The 27,544-nt window shown below is 37.4% G+C and overlaps 3 protein-coding genes across 3 annotated transcripts; 2 read left to right on the top strand and 1 right to left on the bottom strand.

The window, feature by feature from the left end:
* The first annotated feature begins 1,548 nt into the window (after nt 1–1,548).
* Nucleotides 1,549–11,425, top strand: LOC132544276 (caveolin-2-like). The gene is made up of 3 exons (XM_060207851.1): nt 1,549–2,012; nt 8,405–8,635; nt 11,059–11,425. The coding sequence occupies exons 1-3, from the start codon at nt 1,785–1,787 to the stop codon at nt 11,395–11,397; spliced, it is 798 nt and encodes a 265-aa protein (XP_060063834.1). The 5' UTR covers nt 1,549–1,784; the 3' UTR covers nt 11,398–11,425.
* Nucleotides 11,426–15,322: 3,897 nt separating this feature from the next.
* On the bottom strand, nt 15,323–16,389 carry LOC132544270 (caveolin-1-like). The gene is made up of 2 exons (XM_060207845.1): nt 16,327–16,389; nt 15,323–15,649 (listed from the first exon to the last, which is right to left on the bottom strand). Exons 1-2 carry the CDS (start codon nt 16,387–16,389, stop codon nt 15,323–15,325), a joined length of 390 nt encoding a protein of 129 aa, XP_060063828.1.
* A 9,297-nt stretch (nt 16,390–25,686) lies between these two features.
* LOC132544273 (caveolin-1-like) lies at nt 25,687–27,236 on the top strand. The gene is made up of 2 exons (XM_060207847.1): nt 25,687–25,749; nt 26,910–27,236. Exons 1-2 carry the CDS (start codon nt 25,687–25,689, stop codon nt 27,234–27,236), a joined length of 390 nt encoding a protein of 129 aa, XP_060063830.1.
* The last annotated feature ends 308 nt before the right edge of the window (nt 27,237–27,544 follow it).

Raw genomic sequence — 27,544 nt, 5'->3', positions numbered from 1 at the left:
CTTCAGTACATGCCTTACATGCTAACTTTACCTCAAATCTTTGCCGTTCACACAAACTTTACCTCCTGTACACGACTTTCATACAAACCTCCAATACCCACCGTACACACAAACTTTACCTCCAGTGCATGCGGCACACACAAACTTTACCTCCAGTGCATGCGGCACACACAAACTTTACCTCCAGTGCATGCGGTACACAAAACTTTACCTCCAGTACACAACACACAGACTTTACCTCCAGTGCACGCCGTACACACAAACTTTACCTCCAGTGCACACGCCGTACACACAAACTTTACCATGCGGTACACACAAACTACACACAAACTTTACCTCCAGTGCATGCGGTACACACAAACTTTACCTCCAGTGCATGCGGCTCACACTGGCAAACTTAACGTCCAGTACACAATTTATACATAGATAACTTTACCTTCAGAACACAACACCGACTTCCACATAAACTTTCACCACACACAAACTTCACCTCCTGTACACTCCGTACTCACATTCTTTACCTCCTATACAAATCGTACACACAAACTTTACCTCCAGTGCATGCGGTACACACAAACTTTACCTCCAGTGCATGCGGTACACAAAACTTTACCTCCAGTGCATGCGGTACACACAAACTTTACCTCCAGTGCATGCGGTACACACAAACTTTACCTCCAGTGCACTCCGCATGTCCTATACAAATCGTACACACAAACTTTACCTCCAGTACACTCCGTACACACAAACTTTACCTCCAGTACACTCCGTACTCACATTCTTTACCTCCTATACAAATCGTACACACAAACTTTACCTCCTGTACACTCCGTACTCACATTCTTTACCTCCTATACAAATCGTACACACAAACTTTACCTCCTGTACACTCCGTACTCACATTCTTTACCTCCTATACAAATCGTACACACAAACTTTACCTCCAGTACACTCCGTACACACAAACTTTACCTCCAGTACACTCCGTACTCACATTCTTTACCTCCTATACAAATCGTACACACAAACTTTACCTCCTGTACACTCCGTACACACAAACTTTACCTCCAGTACACTACGTTCTTTACCTCCTATACAAATCGTACACACAAACTTTACCTCCTGTACACTCCGTACTCACATTCTTTACCTCCTATACAAATCGTACACACAAACTTTACCTCCTGTACACTCCGTACACACATTCTTTACCTCCTATACAAATCGTACACACAAACTTTACCTCCTGTACACTCCGTACTCACATTCTTTACCTCCTATACAAATCGTACACACAAACTTTACCTCCAGTACACTCCGTACTAACCAGTAACTATTTATTTTCGATACAGACATAAGTGATGAAATAGAAAACCAATATAAATACTAAAGGCATGCGAGGTTAGGTACTGGACGCTGGGTGGACGGTTATCGTGTACTATCTATGTTAAGGAGTCGTGTTATCACACGGGATATCTCAAGCAGGCACAGTCTTAGTGTACAATGTTTCTGTATAATCAGGATACACGTCTGTGCTTACATACAATGTCATGTATATTTACAGTGCATCTGACAAGGGATGAAGTCCACCATCTTTCTAACACCGCTCCCCGATAGACAGTACACTGTAGTCATCTCTCACTGTCCACACCACTTGTAGTCGTCTCTCACTGTCCTACGTATACAGACAAAGCCCAATGCTGCAGGTGTTGCAGTTTCTTTTGATTTCTGAGTTGTGATTCATCCTCATCAGGGAAAACCAGGAATAATAAGAACCCAACAAGATGGCCGATGTTAGTCCACAGCGAAGTGATGAAGAAGAAAAGAATTCCATTGCAGATGGAGATGGAGGTCAAGGCCAAACGCAACAGTCAAGCAATCCACCATCAAGGTCATCGTCAATAACATCAGCAAATTCAAACGCCTCGAAATCGTCACATCGTAAGGAGACAAACGTACCGGAAGTTCACAGAACAACGCCACCTGCAACCCTATCCGTCAGGACTTCCAAGGTATGTTCGCTGTCAATCATAAAACACGTGCATAACGTGGTTATTGGGTTTAGTTACATAAAGCGTTATAATAGAAGTTGTTATTGCCAACCTTAATCACGTGTTTAGAATGCTTTACTGGGAACAAGAAAACGAGAACAGTTCATTACTGATGGTACAATATGTAACATACTCAGTACAGGACACCAGGAAGTAACAGTTCATTACTGGTGGTACAATCTGTAACATACTCAGTACAGGACACCAGGAAGTAACAGTTCATTACTGGTGGTACAATCTGTAACATACTCAGTACAAGAAACCAGGAACTAACAGTTCATTACTGGTGGTACAATCTGTAACATACTCAGTACAAGAAACCAGCAACTAACAGTTCATTACTAGTGGTACAATCTGTAACATACTCAGTACAAGAAACCAGCAACTAACAGTTCATTACTGGTGGTACAATCTGTAACATACTCAGTACAAGAAACCAGGAACTAACAGTTTATTACTGGTGGTACAATCTGTAACATACTCAGTACAGGACACCAGGAAGTAACAGTTCATTACTGGTGGTACAATCTGTAACATACTCAGTACAGGACACCAGGAACTAACAGTTCATTACTGGTGGTACAATATGTAACATACTCAGTACAGGACACCAGGAAGTAACAGTTCATTACTGGTGGTACAATCTGTAACATACTCAGTACAGGACACCAGGAACTAACAGTTCATTACTGGTGGTACAATATGTAACATATTCAGTACAGGACACCAGGAACTAACAGTTCATTACTGTTGGTACAATATGTAACATACTCAGTACAGGACACCAGGAAGTAACAGTTCATTACTGGTGGTACAATCTGTAACATACTCAGTACAGGACACCAGGAACTAAAAGTTCATTACTGGTGGTACAATATGTAACATACTCAGTACAAGAAACCAGGATCTAACAGTTCATTACTGGTGGTACAATCTGTAACATACTCAGTACAGGACACCAGGAACTAACAGTTCATTACTGTTGGTACAATCTGTAACATACTCAGTACAGGACACCAGGAACTAACAGTTCATTACTGGTGGTACAATCAGTAACATACTCAGTACAGGACACCAGGAAGTAACAGTTCATTACTGTTGGTACAATATGTAACATACTCAGTACAGGACACCAGGAACTAACAGTTCATTACTGTTGGTACAATCTGTAACATACTCAGTACAGGACACCAGGAACTAACAGTTCATTACTGGTGGTACAATCTGTAACATACTCAGTACAGGACACCAGGAAGTAACAGTTCATTACTGGTGGTACAATTGGTACCACTACATGAATTCAACCTTGCGAAACTCGTTGACTTTCTTAGCGAGAACTGGTCACATTTTAAAATTTTCTCTATCGTCTGATAAACAGTGTGTTATTAAAACTACCGTCAAAGTAAAATCTAACTGAATTAAATAGTAGTATTTACGGTAAACAGATGTGTTTATAGTCCTAACTATTGTCTAACAATCGACCTGCATATATCAAATGACATGTTGAAGTAGAATGAAACGTTCAATAGAAGTAAACAGGTTTAGTTTGACAATAGGGGATCCCTACTATGGATTGTTTCACCGCAAAATAATAAAATAGGGCATGCCACCTGTGTACATATGTATATGTGTCTTATGAAATATGCTGCGTTACTTTACATATAAAAACAACAACCATGGTGCCTTCGTTATGTTTTCTCAAACGGTCGACTTCAAACTTGTCGTATTTTTTTCTTGATTGCATTCGGTTTTTCCATCTTGCCATTTTCCTGTGTAAACGTTTTAAATTTCATGTTTCCCAGGCGTTTATTAGGTTAATGTGAGACTAAAGCCAGATTTTATCAAAAGAGACGGTGGACCATATATAACCTAGACAGGGGAAATCTCAACAGGTCTTATATAACGTAGACAGGGAAAATTTCGAAAGGTCTTATCTAACATAGACGGGAAATCTCGACAGGTCATATAGAACATAGACAGGGAAAATCTAGAAAGGTCTTATATGACATAGACGGGACAGGAGAAATCTCGACAGGTCATATATAACATAGACAGGGGAAATCTCGACAGGTCATATATAACATAGACAGGGGAAATCTCGACAGGTCATATATATATACCCTAGACAGGGGAAATCTCGAAAGGTCATATATAACCTAGAGAGGGGAAATCTCGACAGGTCATATATACCCTAGACAGGGGAAATCTCGATAGGTGATACCATTGTATGTAACCTAGACAGGGGAAATCTCGATAGGTGATACCATTGTATGTAACCTAGACAGGGGATAGGAAATCTCGATAGGTGATACCATTGTATGTAACCTAGACAGGGGATAGGAAATCTCGATAGGTGATACCATTGTATGTAACCTAGACAGGGGATAGGAAATCTCGATAGGTGATACCATTGTATGTAACCTAGACAGGGGATAGGAAATCTCGATAGGTGATACCATTGTATGTAACCTAGACAGGTGGATAGGAAATCTCGATAGGTGATACCATTGTATGTAACCTAGACAGGGGATAGGAAATCTCGATAGGTGATACCATTGTATGTAACCTAGACAGGGGATAGGAAATCTCGATAGGTGATACCATTGTATGTAACCTAGACAGGGGATAGGAAATCTCGATAGGTGATACCATTGTATGTAACCTAGACAGGGGATAGGAAATCTCGATAGGTGATACCATTGTATGTAACCTAGACAGGGGAAATCTCGATAGGTGATACCATTGTATGTAACCTAGACAGGGGATAGGAAATCTCGATAGGTGATACCATTGTATGTAACCTAGACACAGGGTGGGATACCATTGTATGTAACCTAGGAAATCTCGATAGGTGATACCATTGTATGTAACCTAGACAGGGGATAGGAAATCTCGATAGGTGATACCATTGTATGTAACCTAGACAGGGGATAGGAAATCTCGATAGGTGATACCATTGTATGTAACCTAGACAGGGGAAATCAGGTGGTATGTAACCTAGGGGGAAAAATCTCGATAGGTGATACCATTGTATGTAACCTAGACAGGGGATAGGAAATCTCGATAGGTGATACCATTGTATGTAACCTAGACAGGTGGTATAGGAAATCTCGATAGGTGATACCATTGTATGTAACCTAGACAGGTGATAGGAAATCTCGATAGGTGATACCATTGTATGTAACCTAGACAGGTGATAGGAAATCTCGATAGGTGATACCATTGTATGTAACCTAGACAGGGGATCGGAAATCTCGATAGGTGATACCATTGTATGTAACCTAGACAGGGGATAGGAAATCTCGATAGGTGATACCATTGTATGTAACCTAGACAGGGGAAATCTCGATAGGTGATACCATTGTATGTAACCTAAACAGGGGATAGGAAATCTCGATAGGTGATACCATTGTATGTAACCTAGACAGGGGATAGGAAATCTCGATAGGTGATACCATTGTATGTAACCTAGACAGGGGATAGGAAATCTCGATAGGTGATACCATTGTATGTAACCTAGACAGGGGATAGGAAATCTCGATAGGTGATACCATTGTATGTAACCTAGACAGGGGAAATCTCGATAGGTGATACCATTGTATGTAACCTAGACAGGGGATAGGAAATCTCGATAGGTGATACCATTGTATGTAACCTAGACAGGTGGATAGGAAATCTCGATAGGTGATACCATTGTATGTAACCTAGACAGGGGAAATCTCGATAGGTGATACCATTGTATGTAACCTAGACAGGTGGATAGGAAATCTCGATAGGTGATACCATTGTATGTAACCTAGACAGGTGGATAGGAAATCTCGATAGGTGATACCATTGTATGTAACCTAGACAGGGGATAGGAAATCTCGATAGGTGATACCATTGTATGTAACCTAGACAGGGGATAGGAAATCTCGATAGGTGATACCATTGTATGTAACCTAGACAGGGGATAGGAAATCTCGATAGGTGATACCATTGTATGTAACCTAGACAGGGGATAGGAAATCTCGATAGGTGATACCATTGTATGTAACCTAGACAGGGGATAGGAAATCTCGATAGGTGATACCATTGTATGTAACCTAGACAGGGGATAGGAAATCTCGATAGGTGATACCATTGTATGTAACCTAGACAGGGGATAGGAAATCTGGATAGGTGATACCATTGTATGTAACCTAGACAGGGGAAATCTCGATAGGTGATACCATTGTATGTAACCTAGACAGGGGAAATCTCGATAGGTGATACCATTGTATGTAACCTAAACAGGTGGGTAGGAAATCTCGATAGGTGATACCATTGTATGTAACCTAAACAGGTGGGTAGGAAATCTGGATAGGTGATACCATTGTATGTAACCTAAACAGGTGGGTAGGAAATCTCGATAGGTGATACCATTGTATGTAACCTAGACAGGGGATAGGAAATCTCGATAGGTGATACCATTGTATGTAACCTAGACAGGGGATAGGAAATCTCGATAGGTGATACCATTGTATGTAACCTAGACAGGGGATAGGAAATCTCGATAGGTGATACCATTGTATGTAACCTAGACAGGGGATAGGAAATCTCGATAGGTGATACCATTGTATGTAACCTAGACAGGGGAAATCTCGATAGGTGATACCATTGCATGTAACCTAGACAGGGGAAATCTCGATAGGTGATACCATTGTATGTAACCTAGACAGGGGATAGGAAATCTCGATAGGTGATACCATTGTATGTAACCTAGACAGGGGATAGGAAATCTCGATAGGTGATACCATTGTATGTAACCTAGACAGGGGATAGGAAATCTCGATAGGTGATACCATTGTATGTAACCTATACAGGGGATAGGAAATCTCGATAGGTGATACCATTGTATGTAACCTAGACAGGGGATAGGAAATCTCGATAGGTGATACCATTGTATGTAACCTAGACAGGTGGATAGGAAATCTCGATAGGTGATACCATTGTATGTAACCTAAACAGGGGATAGGAAATCTCGATAGGTGATACCATTGTATGTAACCTAGACAGGGGATAGGAAATCTCGATAGGTGATACCATTGTATGTAACCTAGACAGGGGATAGGAAATCTCGATAGGTGATACCATTGTATGTAACCTAGACAGGGGATCTCGAGGATACCATCCTCGATAGGTGATACCATTGTATGTAACCTAGACAGGGGATCGGAAATCTCGATAGGTGATACCATTGTATGTAACCTAGACAGGGGATAGGAAATCTCGATAGGTGATACCATTGTATGTAACCTAGACAGGGGATAGGAAATCTCGATAGGTGATACCATTGTAACAAACCTAGACAGGACATACGAAATCTCGATAGGTGATACCATTGTATGTAACCTAGACAGGGGAGGTATGTAATAGGAAATCTCGATAGGTGATACCATTGTATGTAACCTAGACAGGGGATAGGAAATCTCGATAGGTGATACCATTGTATGTAACCTAGACAGGGGATAGGAAATCTCGATAGGTGATACCATTGTATGTAACCTAGACAGGGGATAGGAAATCTCGATAGGTGATACCATTGTATGTAACCTAGACAGGGGAAATCTCGATAGCTGATACCATAGGATAGGAAATCTCGATAGGTGATACCATTGTATGTAACCTAGACAGGTGGATAGGAAATCTCGATAGGTGATACCATTGTATGTAACCTAGACAGGGGAAATCTCGATAGGTGATACCATTGTATGTAACCTAGACAGGTGGATAGGAAATCTCGATAGGTGATACCATTGTATGTAACCTAGACATGTGGATAGGAAATCTCGATAGGTGATACCATTGTATGTAACCTAGACAGGTGGATAGGAAATCTCGATAGGTGATACCATTGTATGTAACCTAGACAGGGGATAGGAAATCTCGATAGGTGATACCATTGTATGTAACCTAGACAGGTGGATAGGAAATCTCGATAGGTGATACCATTGTATGTAACCTAGACAGGGGATAGGAAATCTCGATAGGTGATACCATTGTATGTAACCTAAACAGGTGGGTAGGAAATCTCGATAGGTGATACCATTGTATGTAACCTAGACAGGGGATAGGAAATCTCGATAGGTGATACCATTGTATGTAACCTAGACAGGGGATAGGAAATCTCGATAGGTGATACCATTGTATGTAACCTAGACATGTGGATAGGAAATTTCGATAGGTGATACCATTGTATGTTACCTGGCTGGGGGTGTATGAGTCTGTGCTACATTAAAAATATGCGTGTGATTATTTGAATTAAAACAACTACACAAATTAATCTAATGAATTGGCTGCTTGTAATAATTTATAATTTTGGCTATTGACAGTATGATAACACATATGACATCACATATGACGACATCCCGCTCAACGAGAGCGCTCTTCACCAGGAACATCAACAGCCCGAAGCACCGCCGGGCCAGGCTCCTCCGAAAGCGGGTACTCCAAGCCATGTCTACACACCCCAAGTCAGCGCTTCCAAGTTCAGCAACGAACCCGGTATCATCAAGATTGACCTGTCTGACCGAGACCCGACACACATGAATGATGATGTCAAGGTAAGCCATTAAAACACTATTGACTTAACAAATTGAAGATTGATCAAGACATGCATTGAAATAACACTCTTTAAACACGTGAGGTCAAAAAACGATTTTAAAACGCAATTAGCAAACTGCATGAGCATAAATTCACATTTCAACTATATCATAATTATCTTCCCTGTATTTCAGTGTATCCACTTCCCGTGTAGTCACTTTAAAGAGTAACTATCGTCCAAGTAATCGATATGACAATACACGTGTACCCACTGACTCGTAGCGATGCACGTGTACCCACTGACTCGTACCGATGCACGTGTATCGACTAACATTTCACAATACGCGTGTACCCAATGATATATAATTTAATTTCACCAGTAACAAGCATTTTCATTGGCTATATGTTTTCATGTTATCAGTTCATAACATAAAAAATAAAAAAGGAAGTACTTTCGCATCTACCGGAAGTTCACAGTGTAAACAAATATTGATCAAGGGGAGGTAACAAGACTAGCCTACGTTTACCCCGTTTTGAAATGAATTGTTACTTGTTTTGAAGGGAATAAACAATGAAAATTTAACGTAAGATTTTTTTTATCTTTTAAAATTAAATTTCAAGGATTAACTGTAATACTTCTTTTACGTTATTGAGGCATTACAGTTAATCCCTAAGTAACAATACTCCTGCATGCACTGGCTGGTGACAATACGCGTGTACCCACTGACTTGTAACAAATACGCGTGTACCCACTGACTGGTGACAATACGCGTGTACCCACTGACTTGTAACAATACTCGTGTACCCACTGACTTGTAACAAAACGCGTGTTCCCACTGACTGGTGACAATACGCATGTACCCACTGACTGGTGACAATACGCCTGTACCCACTGACTGGTAACAATACGCGTGTACCCACTGAGTGGTGACAATACGTGTGTAACAACTGACTTGTAACAATACGCGTGTACTCACTGACTGGTGACAATACGCGTGTACCCACTGACTGGTGACAATACGCGTGTACCCACTGGCTGGTGACAATACGCGTGTACCAACTGCCTGGTGCCAATACGCGTGTACCCACTGACAGGTGACAATACGCGTGTACCCACTGACTGGTGACAATACGCGTGTACCCACTGACTGGTGACAATACTCGTGTACCCACTGACTGATGACAAGACGCGTGTATCCATTGTAAGATTGGGATCTCAATAATGTAAAAAAGTATTACAGTTAATCCTTAAGTAACAATACTCCTGCATGCACTGGCTGGTGACAATACGCGTATACCCACTGACTTGTAACAATACGCGTGTACCCACTGACTGGTGACAATACGCGTGTACCCACTGACTGGTGACAATACGCGTGTACCCACTGACTGGTGACAATACGCGTGTACCCACTGACTGGTGACAATACGCGTGTACCCACTGACTGGTGACAATACTCGTGTACCCACTGACTGATGACAAGACGCGTGTATCCATTGTAAGATTGGGATCTCAATAATGTAAAAAAGTATTACAGTTAATCCTTAAGTAACAATACTCCTGTATGCACTGGCTGGTGACAATACGCGTGTACCCACTGACTTGTATCAATACGCATGTACCCACTGACTGGTTACAATACGCGTGTACCCACTGACAGGTGACAATACGCGTGTACCCACTGACTGGTGACAATACGCGTGTACCCACTGACTGGTGACAATACGCGTGTACCCACTGACTGGTGACAATACTCGTGTACCCACTGACTGGTGACAAGACGCGTGTATCCATTGTAAGATTGGGATCTCAATAATGTAAAAAAGTATTACAGTTAATCCTTAAGTAACAATACTCCTGTATGCACTGGCTGGTGACAATACGCGTGTACCCACTGGCTGGTGACAATACGCGTGTATCCACTGACTGGTGACAATACGCGTGTATCCACTGACTGGTGACAATACGCGTGTACCCACTGACTGGTGACAATACGCGTGTACCCACTGACTGGTGACAATACTCGTGTACCCACTGACTTGTAACAAGACGCGTGTACCCACTGACTGGTGACAATACGCGTGTACCCACTGACTGGTGACAATACGCGTGTACCCACTGACTGGTGACAATACGCGTGTATCCATTGTAAGATTGGGATCCCAATAATGTAAAAAAGTATTACAGTTAATCCTTAAGTAACAATACTCCTGTATGCACTGGCTGGTGACAATACGCGTGTACCCACTGACTTGTATCAATACGCATGTACCCACTGACTGGTTACAATACGCGTGTACCCACTGACAGGTGACAATACGCGTGTACCCACTGACTGGTGACAATACGCGTGTACCCACTGACTGGTGACAATACGCGTGTATCCATTGTAAGATTGGGATCTTATTGTTAGAATTATTACGATCATGTTTTATTTTTCAGGTGGAGTTTGATGACTTGTTCGCAGAACCGGACGGCTACCACAGTATCGACTGTGTTTGGGTGAATAGTTCTGTTGTTTTCACAAAAACTAAGTTTTGGTGCTATCGGATTCTCACTGCTATTTTCGCAATCCCGTGTGCGTTCTGCTGGGGAATCAGTTTCGCATGCCTGACATGTGGCTTTGTATGGAACGTGCGGCCAATGATTAGACGCTATGCCATAGAAATAATCCCTTACGCCAAAATATGGAGAATATTCATAGAGGCCGTGGTCAGCCCCGTGTTTGAAGCTTGCGGAAGGATATTCAGCGGAATTACAATTACAATGAAGAAGGAGTAACAGGGCTTGTGTTACTACACCAGTACATGCTTAATACAACTCTAAAACTAATCATGATATGTAACTTATGTATCTTTTATCAATTTTGATAGATAAAACTGTCGCAATATTGGAAAAGTGTTGGCTTCTATTATATTGTGGACTAGTTGGGGAGTAGGGTTTCATTTAGATGCGTTTATGAAGGTGAGTCTAAGGATTCGGAGTTATAATTAACAAAAATGGGGGGAAAAGATCAGCAACAGTCTGTGTTGTATATCGACACACAGCGTAAGTCCCCATTATTTATGTATTTATCTACAATGGTCTAGATATTTACATTTCAGCCATCTTTGTTGCATAAGATTGTACAAAGGGTAAGGAATGTCATTGTCAACGTGGATTCAATTTGATATGAGTTAAAGAGGGCGTGTAGGGGGCATATCCTTCCCACAGAAGCTATAGAAATCTTAACAAATTAAGCTTAATGTGAACTTTTATCAAGACACAGGATCTCAGTCATTTAAAACTGATTTCTTAACAGATACAGCATGTCATAGCTATTTACCGAAATTCTTTAGTTTCATACATAAAATGTTAAAGATAAAATTGTAACGCTTCTGGGTTTTTTTTAAAGGACGCATATTAGTGAAACTTCGATGTGATACAAGTAATCGATCATATTCAAAATTTTAAGAAGACTTTAAGAAAACAAAGTGAAAACTGCATGCCTTTACATGCTGTGAAGAGAAAGCTGACAATTTTGGAATTGTAAGCGCCTGCACCACAATTTTATCCAAAGGAAAATGTCAATGATTTCTGGTGCGTTATTCTATATTGGAATAGATAGAGTGTACGTTTCATTATCAAAACACAGGTTATGCATTTGAGAAATAATATACGAGTTGTCCCCCTTCCAATCCGGTGTACGGGTGATCCCCCTTAACACCTTACTACGTGTTTAATTGGTAATCGTAGTATTTTCTGTCTTATAAGCTAATCTTTAGTGTCTTCTGTTAGCATATACATGGACGATTGTATTTGAATACTAGACCTGTAAATAAAACAAATTGAGTTACGGCGCGGACACCTGTCCGGTCAGGTGTATCTGGTTTGGCGACTTGTTTGTTTAAATCTATTGTAATTAACTGTGCAACAGTTCGGTGCCGTTATTACCTATATAGATCTGTGGGTTTGCTATTTACCTTCTGTAACAGTTCGGTGCCGTTATTACCTATATAGATCTGCGGGTTTGCTATTTACCTTCTGTAACAGTTCGGTGCCGTTATTACCTATATAGATCTGTGGGTTTGCTATTTACCTTCAGTAACAGTTCGGTGCCGTTATTACCTATATAGATCTGTGGGTTTGCTATTTACCTTCTATCTGTAATTGTTTACACTGTTAGCACCCGACAAATAAAATACATTACTTGAGTACATTTACAGTAGCAGGTACGTATAATGCAGTACATATTTCCCAGACTCAGTAGTAAATTGGTTTACATCTACCATACCTCCAAAAATGTGTAATATGTGACGATATAAGTTTACAAACCTGAAATTTAAGTTAAAAGTTTAAATAAAAGTTGCAGAAACCCTATGAAAATGATATCAAAGTGTAAAAAAACGAAAAAAAGGAGGAAGAAATAAACGAAACCCAAATGAACATTCGAATATGTTCGTCAACTAACAGTCACGATAGCGTGTATTAAGGCAAATGAGACAGAAAAATTAAAATCAGAACGGGCAACATGATGTAGTACAACAAAGGTGAGGGGAGATAACTCCAATAATGAGTATCAATCTGGTTCGTTGTTTTTTAACACCTGTAAATATCACGAAGTCTGACGTCATTTAGTTACCGCCCTTTATATTTAGCTTACTGAAACTTGTTTATCACTCTAATTTTTTTCGTCCTTGTGCTTCATGATATTTTTAAAATTGAAATTAAAGCTTCGGGTCTGACAACAATCTTTGAGGTGCATGTCTAACATTCATCGAGTTTTGGTTTACTTAAATGCCTTGTTATCTCCAGTCATTTGATTAGAGTTAAGAATAAAAGATGAAAATGTGTTTTATAACACGTTGTATCGCAGAACAGTCACAGAGTGAGCTCTAATGTCGAAGAGGATTTAAGTTCCGGGCACTGTGTCCTTAACGATTCACATCAGGAATAATCAAAATCGTCAAACAGATATACTAAGTTAATGATCTGATAATCGTATCTGATGGAACAAACTTAACATCTAAGTTTAATCGTATAGTATAATAATGCAGCAAATTTAATTAGTTCAATTATCAATGTTATGTTTTGTGAACTACTAGTTTGTTTTTAAACTAATGGTTTTAAAGTGTAATAAACGGTTAAATCGTTGTCCGAGACGATAATTAGTTGTGGCTAATTACGTTTCTAGAACCAACTGTTCTTCTTTTTTGTTGTCTAATTGTGAAGTGAAACTTTCATAGACGTATTTCAGTAGATATAAGTAAATATGACATTGATGTGTGTGGTCAGTGTACACGCCGGTTGTTATAAACAATGTCCGAATGTTGTTGGTGACTGGCCCTGTTGCTAAGTGTCACCATTAATCCAAATTAGTGTAACTATACACTTGAGCCCATGGCTATTGTTGACAGACCGGCCGGTTGGTTTAAGTGTTGAATGTTTTGGCCTGGAATCAATTAACATACGAATGCCTGATCATTACGGTGTGTCCACAGTCCTGTTTACTTTACAGCTAGCACTCCTGGGACTGACCATTCCATAAATTAAAACGCTAAAGTACAAGTTCTGACTTGTACACGAGTGACGTCATAATCCATTTATACTACTGCTTCTTATAAAAGACTCCTCAAGGACAGGTTGGTTATCGGTCAGTCTATCAAAAACTCGTACTGTATGGAACCCATGAAAAAGCGCTCTTTCGCAACTCAGAAAAGTTCCAAATTTTACATTAAGATCAGGACGGAAACTTCCATCTGAGATATATATATATATATATATATATATATATATATATATATATATCTACAGTCATATTTCATTCTTACTGGTCGACTGATATATAGATTCACATTTAGGAAACCATTCAGAAAATGTTTGTACGATCTTGTGAACTGACCTCTTCATGATTTGATGTTTATATTGAGATCAGAAATTAACAATAAAGATATGACTTTTTCGCATTTACGTCCAGCAAGTTTAAGTATTAAATCTGTTACAGGATACTAAGACAATGTCACATAGTGAGTGCGGGTTTTTAATCAATATAATCTGAATTCCAAACAGATAATCCATTGCAGAAAACACAACTGCATATTATAGATCGTAATGATATTTTAAGATAGATATGAATTTTCTGAGACAATTTCTTACAGAAGATGTTCAGAGTTAAACGGTTTCTTGATACCAAAGCATAACAATAATAATTTTGAATTAAAATGACGTTCTTATGCGAAAGAGCGTTCAGAGACAATGAGACCGTATTTCTTGATCATTCCAAAGTTAGTTACGGGAGTTTTTATGTCTGGTTGTTCTAAAGCGAAGACTACAAAAAATATTAATAAAAACTTCATAAATAAAGATATTAAACAATTATATAACGACAAAAACAATAATTATAATTAAATATATACAAATTTATTTCCTTCCATCGACTTATAAAACGACAAACACGTTTACAACTGCCATAGAAACGTATGAAGCATCACCATGGAAACATGTCAACAAACGAGTAAATCGTCCAAAGTTCCGTTAGGAAAACCATCATTATTATGCATCTCTGTAGAGAGAAATAAATATATCACAGATTGAAATGGAACGCACGTGAAGGGATCCAGTTTTCCGTTGGAAGTCATGTTGATAGAGAAAAGGATAGTCCGTGTGTTAAGTTCTGATAATGAATGTCAATTGAACTATAACATGACGCCTACCATCCATATCCTTCTCATCTCTTGAAGTGAACGAAGATTCCTCCGCAGGCCTCCGTACACGGCTGTATGCAACAGTTGATGATAAGAGTGTAGACCTTCTGGCAGAGTCCACAGTTGATCTCGCAGACCTTCATGCATGGAGTGATGAACCAGATGTGATAGAATGCAATGTAGGCGAACTCGCAGCCCCACTCCATCGCAATACAGATTCCGCAGAAGAGAGTCAGGAGCTTGTAACACAGGCCCTTCCAGCATTCGAAACATGTGTAGGACAGCTTCCAGACGCAGTCAATACTGTGGGTACCATCGGGCTCACCAAGGACATCGTTGAACAGCAGAGTCTAAAAAAGAAATGGGAAAATAACAACAAAATGATCTTCATGATGATTTCAAAATGGCAGGAATGAACTTAGGCGGAAATGTGTCTTTACATTTTCTGTTTTGTAACCCAGCAACGAGACATAAAACAGAGGTCGATCTGGGGTTAACTTATCATGTGAATTGTAATATTTCTGATTTTTATAATTTTACATTACACGTTTCAGTTAACGCAAAGGAGTGTGGGATATTTTGGAAAAAAGGATACTGAATCATAAAAGTGACATAGAGTATCGTCCGTATACCTTCAATGTGATTTAACATTTATAACAGAAAAACAGACAGTAAACATAGGCAGTGAACATTTTACTCTAGTCGTTCGACTCAATTAAAAACAAACGACAGAAACTTTAATGAGATCAGTAATCTATAATTGATAAAACTACCGCAAATGTACGTATAAAGTTAATTGTGTGTAACGAAGATGTATTTACGTTTGGTTGTTTCTGTTCAACATGACATATAATTAATTATACTTTTTAAAGCTCTATAGGAATATTTTTAGGTACGTCGTAAAGACACATCGTTAGTTTAATTATTCATTGGTTGACATTACAAAAATGCTGTAATTTTATGTTATTTAAAACGATTTTAAAATTAAATTAAAGAGAGAGATAAAACTGCTGAGAGAAACGCTTACCCCCAAATGGCTGTTAAGTCCATTGGGATCCCTAGCAACTAAATCAACCTGGTCGTCAGACATCGTGCTGGACTGCGTCTTAATACGTCTGTGTTCTCTGAGTTGGTGATTCCGACTGACCAACAGTGGTTAGGGTTCTAATACATATTGCCTTCTGGTTGCGTAGGGACAAGCACAGGACAAGTCAGACCAATCAAATTCAGGACTGACCACTTAGTTGCCATTGTGGAATGGGTATAGCGTAAATATTAGGATCAACACTTAAATCAATTTACAATGCTTTAGGGCTGGACATTAGAAGGACATGGTCAATGTGGGCTATTGACTACAGCATTGATTGTCAGAGGAATAATTCAAACAGACCATAATGTTTAGTAGGGTCGTTTAGAAACGGGAGCTAAATTTAATACTTGTCTATATGAAAGATAAATACTGTACGGTTAGGATAAAGGATTTTAGATTTTTTAAGCTGTGTATGAAGAAGTAGATCTGACACTGATTGGTCTATTGACAGGAAGGCAGTAGATAAAGATATACTTATATTGCAAAAATTATTTTTGCCGGTATTGTTCCCATGTGTCTGTTGAAGATTTATAAAGTTATGATATTCTCTCACACCTTCAAGTCGGAAACAAGGCGTCAAAAATACACATTTGTAACATGATAAATAAAATAGTTCCGATTAACACTTTGATATAAGCGACAGAGATGGCGTTAGAACAACGCAGCACGTTTTTAACTGATAGTTTAACATAAACATACCACTTGTGACAATCATAGCCTCGGAGAGTGGACCAAATTGACAACTTGTGTCAACCCCAGTTTATCTCGGTCCAAACAGCCTAGATGTCCACCAATCTCAATCATGTTTAGCTTATAGTTCACCCGTTTTTACAATAGAACATATGTAACAGAAGTAATTCTTTATTACGATGCCTCCGCTAGGATTCGAACACCTTTATGGAATTACTAGTCTGACGCTAGTCGAGCTATAGAGAAATTCTGCCCGGCCGAACAGTAAATTGCGGCTAAAATTTACCAGGGTAACACATATAATATAGGTAAGAATATCTTCTTTGAAAACAGTGACTAAGTTAGATGTTTAGATATCTCATATACTGCTACATTCGAGGGTAATCCGTGACAAATTTCTCGTAGTGTTTTATCTACGCTATTGTAGAGGATAATACCACTGTTATTTATCATTGTCAGTATCTACAAAATTCACGGATTATATACTAACTCAGTAGATACAAAATTCACGTGTTATACACTAACTCAGTATACAAAATTCACGTGTTATACACTAACTCAGTATCTACAAAATTCACGTGTTATACACTAACTCAGTAACTACAAAATTCACGTGTTATACACTAACTCACTAAATACAAAATTCACGTGTTATACACTAACTCAGTCCCTACAAAATTCACGTGTTATACACTAACTCAGTAACTACAAAATTCACGTGTTATACACTAACTCAGTAACAACAAAATTCACGTGTTATACACTAACTCAGTAACTACAAAATTCACGTGTTATACACTAACTCAGTATATACAAAATTCACGTGATACACTTACTCAGTATATACAAAATTCACGTATTCTACACTAACTCAGTATCTACAAAATTCACGTGTTATACACTAACTCAGTATATACAAAATTCACGTGATACACTTACTCAGTATATACAAAATTCACGTGTTATACACTAACTCAGTAACAACAAAATTCACGTGTTATACACTAACTCAGTCACTACAAAACTCACGTGTTATACACTAACTCAGTAACTACAAAATTCACGTGTTATACACTAACTAAGTCACTACAAAATTCACGTGTTATACACTAACTCAGTCACTACAAAATTCACGTGTTAAACACTAACTCAGTATCTACAAAATTCACGTGTTATACACTAACTCAGTAATTACAAAACTCACGTATTCTACACTAACTCAGTAGATACAAAATTCACGTGTTCTACACTAACTCAGTAACTACAAAATTCACGTATTCTACACTAACTCAGTCTATACAAAATTCACGTGATACACTTACTCAGTATATACAAAATTTACGTGATACACTTACTCAGTATATACAAAATTCACGTGATACACTTACTCAGTATATACAAAATTCACGTGATACACTTACTCAGTATATACAAAATTCACGTGATACACTAACTCAGTAACTACAAAATTAACGTATTTTACACTAACTCAATAACTTCAAAATTCACGTATTTTACACTAGCTTGGAAGACATTGACCAGTCAGTCCGTGCTATGCTATATTCTATACTACATTGTGATATCCTGATAACACTGTGTGTGGATGAAAGTGTATATATACCTGTAGTTGTATACTACAATTGTGGATTATCGGCTTGTTTGTGTCATTGTTTGTAACAGTCTTTTGATTCTGGTAACAACAAGTTGATACGAGTTGACTGTCGTTGCTGAAATAAGTAACTTATAATTACACAAGGCCTACGGCAGACAATTAAGTAACACAGGTGACGAGTAAATCACGCAAAGATTTTCAGCTCGTCTCACAATAGGTAAAAAACCACAGAGATTTTCTTTAAGTATATAATTCCAGTGGCTATAAAATACAATTATGTTGATATATCTTCACACACACACCAGACTTTGATGTCGTAATAGACGATTAACACCTTGATATTTCTAATAATTGAACTTAATTAAAAAAAAAAACAAATGAAAATATATTTTAGAAAGTAGGATAAAATAAAGTATAGACAATAATCAGCGAAACTAGACAATAAATAACATGTTTCAACATGCTGAGGTTCAAATCACACAAAATTGTTATATTTTCCGATTATTGTGATTTGTGATATTACATTTGCTGTAATTATTTCGTGGAAAAGCAGGTTAATAATTTCATGAAATTAACTTATGCATAAGTGATCTTCTCTGACGTTTTGTCATGTTTATGACGGTAAAATAGAAATAGTAAACAAAACCAAATAACTGACAAATTAAGAAAACTCTGTTGAAAAATCTAGAGTGAAATAAGTAAGAAGTAAAATTTTGACCTTGGAATAGATCAAGGTCACAGAAACAATTCTACACCAGATCATGTTTTATGTTTGGTATTCAAAGTGCTTTAGATAATCTTTCTATGTTCTGTATCAAACTTTATATGTTGATATAAATTACAGAATGATTTTGGTTGACTTCAGTTTCAGTAGATATTGACTAAGTTTCTCGGTCAGTATCCCACTTTTCTACTCGGGATTCACTAGTTGTCATATAGTGATTCACGTCCACTCCAAGATGTATTGTCCAGTGTCAAGGTCAGTCAGGTCAACAACAGTAGCAATGAAAACATCGGCAACGTTACTAACTTGTCTTCGGCCATATCACACATTATGTTCTCAGATTTCAGAGGAGAGCTGCTATCAATGTCGATCACTTTTACCATAAAACAACTTGACATTTCGTTCTTTTTAGTTTGTTTTGTATAAATAGTGTTATCAAAAGTGTTATCTAAAGAAAACAAAGGATTAACGATGCCAAAGGTTATGTTTTACGATCATTTGACACAGAAAACCTAAAGTACGAAACTAACACTAGAAATATCATGTGACATGTTGAGCCTATCAAATCGGCCATAGAGTTTATTGTTTATGTTAATTAGACATACTGATATTTTAGTTCACGTAACGAAGACAAATGACTTTAAGAATCCTTTTTATGATAAGATCACAAGTTGTTTTCTCCTGAAATGCAAGGCATCCATTAAATTCTGGTGATTTACCGTTTTTCGATATCAAAATTGACTTAAATAACAAAACTTTTATCTCTCCTATGTTTGTGTGTACCAATAAAAGGGTTTAAGTATTTTGTGTGATTGTTAGGGTAATACAAAGCGGAGTAGTAAATATTATACACTATGGTTGTAGGAGATAATGAGTTGCAGACATTACAGTTCCTAATTCATCTCATAGTGTATGAAATGAAGAATGCGTTTGTCCGTTACACTTCACTGATTTACCATGTTTTATAGTTGACCGAGTTTATAGTGACATACCTACAAGACTTACAATTCTTAGGGCGATTCTCATTGCTTTAATAAAAACAAGCTGATATTTCATTCTGTGAATGAAATCTGTGGACAAAGTGGGAATTTTAAGGTACCGCAAGGGATCAATCGTCCTTAAAACACAATATGGTATCTATAGTGTTCTTCTTCTCAAGTGATCAATTATTCAAATATTACATTAATTCCCGTACATCGGAAAGAAATGGAAACATAAATTATGTTTAGATACATATTTGCAGAGAATTACGTCCAACTATGTGGAACCCCTTAATATCAAGAATTCGCTGTGGTCAGTTTCTTACAGCAGTGTTGTGGCAACACGGCCAATGTTTATGTGTTTTTCTTTACGTCCAGAGGCCTTCGGCCGTAATCCCTTCTTAACACACAGCGTTTAATATACATTCTTTAAATAGAGACTAATAAGTTGTACGGTAATGGAAGTGTCCATTTTACAGTGCGTACAAATCGACATTCAATGTAAAACATATATATATTGTTTTTTTTTCTTTTGCTTTTTTTAAAAATGAATTGGTGAGCTATTAGTTGGTGAGATACAGATTTCCAGTTTAGATTAGTGCTGTGCTACCGTTTATAATATATGTGTAATGTTGATAACCGGTCAGGAGGGGGTGACCTTCGCGACATTTCATCAAATTTATCTTCAACAATACTTTATAGATTTTATTCTTTCACAGTCTTATTGAAACACGAAATCAATATTAAATACATAACTCTAATTTATGTCTACTGACCACACGCTCAGAGTGCTATCCTGATATAAAATGTAAATAAACAGCAGTCATATGAATTTTGGGAATGTGATATTTCTGGTAGTTACAAGATTTAGCTTCATTTTCGTATACATAAACACTTTGGTTTAGTCAGTCGCTACCCACTATTTTATAGGTGTGTGATAAACTTTGAAATGTCATTTTTACCTGTAAAAGTACGGGTATAAATTTCAAATCATAATGTTAATCTCCATCAAAAAAAAGGTACAAAAGACATACACGTGAATAGAACCTTTTAATACAAATTCAGAACTAGATTCCGAAACTGCATCGAACAGCTAATTAGTACTGTTTGGACTTGTTAAGGGCCTAAATTTTAAAAGCTAGCGGGCAGCAGGAAAGTCCAGGGTGGTCGAAAAACGTGCCATAATCTAATTGGGAACGTGCACTTGCCGCATATTTTAACTAATTACGTAATTATCATGTGTCAAAGGAATGTCAAGTACTTGTGAACATAGGATTTACACTTGTTTTCTCTAACAAAAGTTAATATTCCTTATTGTTCAATTATTTCAATAAAATGTTACAAAACTAAACATGATCTCGTTGTTTAAGACTTCCTCTCATCCGTTTTTTACCTATTTGTAATCTCGGTAACAACCGTTCTCATCTTTTTATTTCAGTGTCGTGGTCAAGTAACCGCAATCTCACACATATTGTCCGGTGAAATGGTCAGTTAAGGTGACCTACAAAAGAATCACAGAGGTGTATTGAACATATATCCTGTCCAGTACAGTTTGGTGTTATTTGTACTTAATTGCCAACGCTACCTTTAACTATTGTCGGAGAGGGAGACTATACAGACACTCACCAAGAAATGTAGGTGTCTACTCTCAAGATTTACCTATTGAATGACTGTTACTCCTTTCGTTAAAAAATTCATTATTGACAGAACGATTTTGTCCAACCGTGCCAATTCTCTATTTTATCATAAAATCATAAATCACTTTCAAATCTGAAATCCAAGAAATCTGGGGCAAAATATGAACGAAAAAAAATTTCACTGAGACTCCGAAATAATTTCCAGGAGAATAAGACCATGTGTTCCGGAAGAGTAAATTGTCTTCTGGTTCATCGACGACAACCGCCATGTAAATTTTGGTCTATCAAGTAAATAATAGCACTAGTACCAACAGACAAACTTATGAGCATTAAACAGCTTCATATCGTACCAAGAAATTTCATATTTCCCAATGAGATCACTTTGAAAAAATGATCTCGAAATATCCTAATTGATAATAAGTTAACAGGTAAAGAGCATTCTCTATGAAATCCCTGCTAACAGAATCAAACGGCTTTTCAAAATCAACAATCAAAAGCATACCTGGAAAACATAGTGCTCTTTAGCATAATATATAATACTAGGCTTGAATTTTCCCCATATAAAACTGTGTGAAATGAATCCTCGCAGATCTGAATTAATTATTTTTTTCTGAAATTGATTTCATTCTATTAGCAATTGAATTAAATGCAGTTTAAAGTACAATAATTAAGATTAATTAATATTTTGCCAAAGTTTGATTGAATTCGAGTTTAGGTTATGATTCTGTTGACATGGTGGTTGTTTATAATAAAAGAGAGAGAGAAAGAGAGAAAAAAGAAAAAAATATCCAATACAGAGCCACATCGCCAATTGTTTAATGGAGTATGTGATGTTTCAGTGTACGTAATATATTGATGGTTTAACTGTGGAATGTTGGATAAAGCTAATAAATATATAATTATTTTATTTCAGCAGGAGTGTCTCTTGTTTTCCTTCTTTTTTTCTTTTTCTACCATAGGAATAGAAATAATTGAGATGACGTTTCCACGTTTAAAAATACAATAAATAGGATTTTCTCCCATCATCAAGATATATCGCTTTTGACCTTACGATATTATCTCTTATTTTGGATTGTCTTATTTTTTTCTAATTCCTTTTTCTCCCCTAACTGTTTCAAATCGTTATCAACACCATTTTCAAGTCCTGCTTTAGATTTTCAAGAAAGTTTCCTTGTTAATTTTGCGTGCATTTTTTAAATGAAAAAAAACCTAAAAAATATGATCAAAACAGAATATATCTATCTGTAATGGTGTGAATAGAATGCGAATTGTAAATCAAAAGGACATTTATAAATCTGGCAGCCGCCATTTAAACTTAACTCCCTGTTAAATCAGCTTACAAAAATATGGTATATTCCTTCAATACTAGCACGTCTCTTTACAGAAATATACAGATAGCTTACTTTGTGAATGAAAATAGCGTTTCAATTTAAGGTACCGATGGGACAACCGTTATTTCCAAAACATGTTATAGGAAAGTGTATTCTTCCAAAACGCTAAACTACTCAATCATCAAAGTAAACTTCCTTTTGGTTTTGTTTAACGTGTAATATTTAATCTCTACTGGTTTTGTTTGTGGTTGTAATAGAATACTGACACTCCTGAGAACCTCTCTTACAGGTAGGTTTCGTAGTGGTCAGTTTTGTCCCATACTGTTTTGGTCAGTTTTGTCCTACTGTGTTGTGGCAACGTGGTCAGTGTTTACAACTCTTTTCTTTACACATTTGATTCAAAGTCCTTCGGCGCTAATCCTTTCTTAACACAGAAACGTTCATTCTTTATAAGGCGACTTGGTACAAGGTCGCTGAGAATGAATCTCGTATCACCATAAACACTATACTATAATAGATTGTCATTAGATATATATTACACAGTGTTCAATACAATTCTCTTGGGAATTTCACCATTCTATAGTATGTCCAGTTTTGTTTTAATTTTTTTTAATAGATTTGCACCGCCCAATACAATGTATATTTGTTGAATGTTGTATACATATTATCACTGTACATCGTCCTTTGTAAAGAGAATTATGCAAATAGGATTTAAAAGTTAAAGTTGGAAAAATCTTTCCTTAAGCGGTGAAAATATTTTTTGTTTGTTTTGTTTGTGTTTATGTAATTTTGTGTTTTAAATTTGGTAACCATTATTGTTTGTTTTATTGAATCTAATGCCTAACGTCACTTTTCTTTAAACTTTCGAATTCATGCTGTTTTCTATTTCACATTGTACAAGTAGGCTTCTAGGTTATGATAAAAACACACAGAGTTATTAAATATTCACTACGGCATCATACGGACTTTGGTTTGCGTGTACAAATGTGGCAGCGAATGTTACTTCGGAAGCAGGCGGTGGATCTTTTCCGGATTGCTCGTTCTAGTTAATGTCCGTTTTCGTATTTAGAATGACTGTTTTTGTATAATTATTTTTTAATTTTCTATTTTCTCTATTTTTTATTAGTTATTGCTGAAAATTTCATCTTCCATAATCTGTCATTAGGTATGACAGGTTTGAGTCTGATTTTACAATCAGTACATAATACGCGTATTCTATATACCAAGTCCTATGATTTTGTTAATTTCTAGACTGATGTATAAAACCAGTTGACAAGTCGGTATGCGCTGTTTGATATTATAAATTCTTCTTGTGTTTTTACAGTTACATGTACATTGAAAAATTACGACAGTTTTTATACACAAGACACCAATCAAAGTAACCATTCCAACATGATAAAACGAAAGAAAAGAAAGTTGTATTGTTGATAATGTCATAAGATTTTCTAAAACAATAGCGGATTATCAACAAGACACAGGATATAGACAAGAACATAAAAAATTGGCAAATTTGCACCACTTTCTTACTGTCTAACATTTATGTTAACTAGTCAGTCAGATAGTAATCCCTTTTAATTCAGATGACATATTTAAAAATATGGCATGGCACTGAGGGCAATATAGAAATTTATGGACAGGTCAGTTACCCTCAGATATGAGTATGAACCGAAGGTAAAGTGAATCAGGCATAATATAAGTGAGAAGGAGAATCCAGGAGAGAAATATTGGAGGAGGAGGAGGAGGAGTGGGGGAGATGGAGGAGGGGGGGGGGGAGGAGGAGGGTGTGGCAGTGTAGAAGAGGGCAGTAAGGAATCAAAAGAGGGAGTCATTTTGGATATTGAAAACGCTATTGTGATTGGTTGAGAGCAATTATCAGTATAAACGAGACAATAGAAAAATGATGTTCTTTATCCAATAAATGTGATAATACAGTTTATTTGATATGTGATAGCAGACATGCGGGATAAAGCCATGTCTTGTCGTTATTATATACCACATTTGTTACGATAATGAAAAACACTGTTCCCAAAAATAAAACCGTAGGCTACATGTATAAAGTTTACAGGACAAAATATTGGCAACAATATCAAAAACTGACCGGTGGTCAATAATACCTGTATTGGATAGTGGTCAATACAGTCCATTCAATATAGTTAGACCATTCAAGTATGTCAGTTTACTTAAGCTCCCGTTAGTCAATTGGGTGTTGTCAATGACAACAGTTACCAACAAATGGCGACAGGTATAAACTTTGATACCTGTTCTGTCCTGACATTCTGCGGTCAAACTTTCAGACGTCCACATCCAAGGAAAATCCACAGCCATGTCTGACGATCAAGTTGATTTAGTCGCTAGGGATCCCAATGGACTTAACAGCCATTTGGGGGTAAGATATTCGCTTGTATTGAATATTCCGGTCGTTCTCTTGTATTCATCAATTGTAAAAAATATTGTTATTATATCAAATTATATCATTTATTGGCATGTAGTGATCAGTCTAGATATGGTGTATGGTATAGTATAAATACTAATTAAAAATGATAGTAAGTGATATTTTTATCACTGATTTAAGTTTAAGATACACTTTCAATATTACGACACTAACTGTTCGCATATTTACGACTTTCTTTGTATGTCTTTGATAATCAATGTTTCCATGGTGATCACCAAATAATTCGGGTCAGATTCCAACAGTCAAAAACAATTATATTGACCATTTTCATTCCTACATATTTACCGTATTTCAGTTGTTTAAACAGAGTGAAATTAGCCCGAAAGTGATCATAGGTCACTTAGACACAGTAAAATTAGCCCCAAAGTGATCTTCGGTCACTTAAACGCTTTGAATTAGCCCCAAAGTGAACTTATTAATTAGCCCGAAAGTGATCTTAGGTCACTTAGACGCTGTAAAATTAACCAGAAAGTGATGTTTGATCACTTAGGCACAGTGAAAGTAACCCGAAAGTGATCATAGGTCACTTAGACACAGTAAAATTAGCCCCAAAGTGATCTTCGGTCACTTAAACGCTTTGGAATTAGCCCCAAAGTGATCTTCGGTCACTTAAACGCTTTGGAATTAGCCCGAAAGTGATCTTAGGTCACTTAGACGCTGTAAAATTAACCAGAAAGTGATGTTTGATCACTTAGGCACAGTAAATTTAGCCCGAAGCTGATATATGGCGATTGATCTGCATGTGTCCATGTGAGATTAAAAGAAAACATTTGATATCCTCTTTCGGCGTTATTGTTGAAATAGAAGGAGTTCTGATACCCATGCGTTAGATAGGCAGGGATGGGATGAGGTTTATTGATGGAGGACTCAAGCCACTGCGAGGCTTGCTAAAAATTTGAAAAGAAAACAGATTTCTCGCGATAGCTAAAATCCCTTATCCATGTCCCCTCCAAACAGGGCAAATATTCCACCATGTCAGAATTGCTATCAACATTAAATGCGTCACATCGGTTAGATACAATGCTTTGGGATTTATTCATTGTTGACGCAGACACAGATTTCTTTGGCTAAGTTTTCATTGATGTTTTTGCCAGACTCTGCTGTTCAACGATGTCCTTGGTGAGCCCGATGGTACCCACAGTATTGACTGCGTCTGGAAGCTGTCCTACACATGTTTCGAATGCTGGAAGGGCCTGTGTTACAAGCTCCTGACGCTCTTCTGCGGAATCTGTATTGCGATGGAGTGGGGCTGCGAGTTCGCCTACATTGCTTTCTATCACATCTGGTTCATCACTCCATGCATGAAGGTCTTCGAGATCAACTGTGGACTCTGCCAGAAGGTCTACACTCTTATCATCAACTGTTGCATACAGCCGTGTACGGAGGCCTGCGGAGGAATCTTCATTCACTTTAAGAGATAAACATCAGCAAATTAACTTTAGTTTTATTACAAGATCACTGTGAATATAAAAATGAATACACAAAAATTGGACTCTCAATGTTGATTCTAAGAGACTATCAGCAGCTGTGAAACTTAGCAAATTGTCAAGCATGGTTAGGATAGTAATAAACTGCTTCACATTGTGGTCTTTGTAACGAGTGATATTATTAGACATTACTGATACAATACGATCTGTATTGTAACAAATGATATCATTGGACATTGCCAAGTAACGGCCAATGTTTACTTCAGGCTTACGCAGCTAACCGAACTCAATTGAAAAACAAC

This window comes from Ylistrum balloti, unplaced genomic scaffold (assembly GCF_031769215.1).
Source record: "Ylistrum balloti isolate Yb309-2 unplaced genomic scaffold, AGI_CSIRO_Ybal_v1 Utg369788, whole genome shotgun sequence".
Lineage (NCBI taxonomy): Eukaryota > Metazoa > Mollusca > Bivalvia > Pectinida > Pectinidae > Ylistrum > Ylistrum balloti.
The sequence above is the reverse complement of the archived record's forward strand: the minus strand, read 5'-3'. Positions and strand labels throughout refer to the sequence as shown.

Coding starts and splice junctions, on each gene's coding strand:
- LOC132544276 (XM_060207851.1), top strand. CDS start 1,785: ATGGCCGATGTTAGTCCACAGCGAAGTGATGAAGAAGAAAAGAATTCC. Junction 2,013..8,404: donor TATCCGTCAGGACTTCCAAG/GTATGTTCGCTG, acceptor GGCTATTGACAG/TATGATAACACATATGACAT. Junction 8,636..11,058: donor ACATGAATGATGATGTCAAG/GTAAGCCATTAA, acceptor TTTATTTTTCAG/GTGGAGTTTGATGACTTGTT.
- LOC132544270 (XM_060207845.1), bottom strand. CDS start 16,389: ATGTCTGACGACCAGGTTGATTTAGTTGCTAGGGATCCCAATGGACTT. Junction 15,650..16,326: donor GACTTAACAGCCATTTGGGG/GTAAGCGTTTCT, acceptor TTTCTTTTTTAG/ACTCTGCTGTTCAACGATGT.
- LOC132544273 (XM_060207847.1), top strand. CDS start 25,687: ATGTCTGACGATCAAGTTGATTTAGTCGCTAGGGATCCCAATGGACTT. Junction 25,750..26,909: donor GACTTAACAGCCATTTGGGG/GTAAGATATTCG, acceptor TGTTTTTGCCAG/ACTCTGCTGTTCAACGATGT.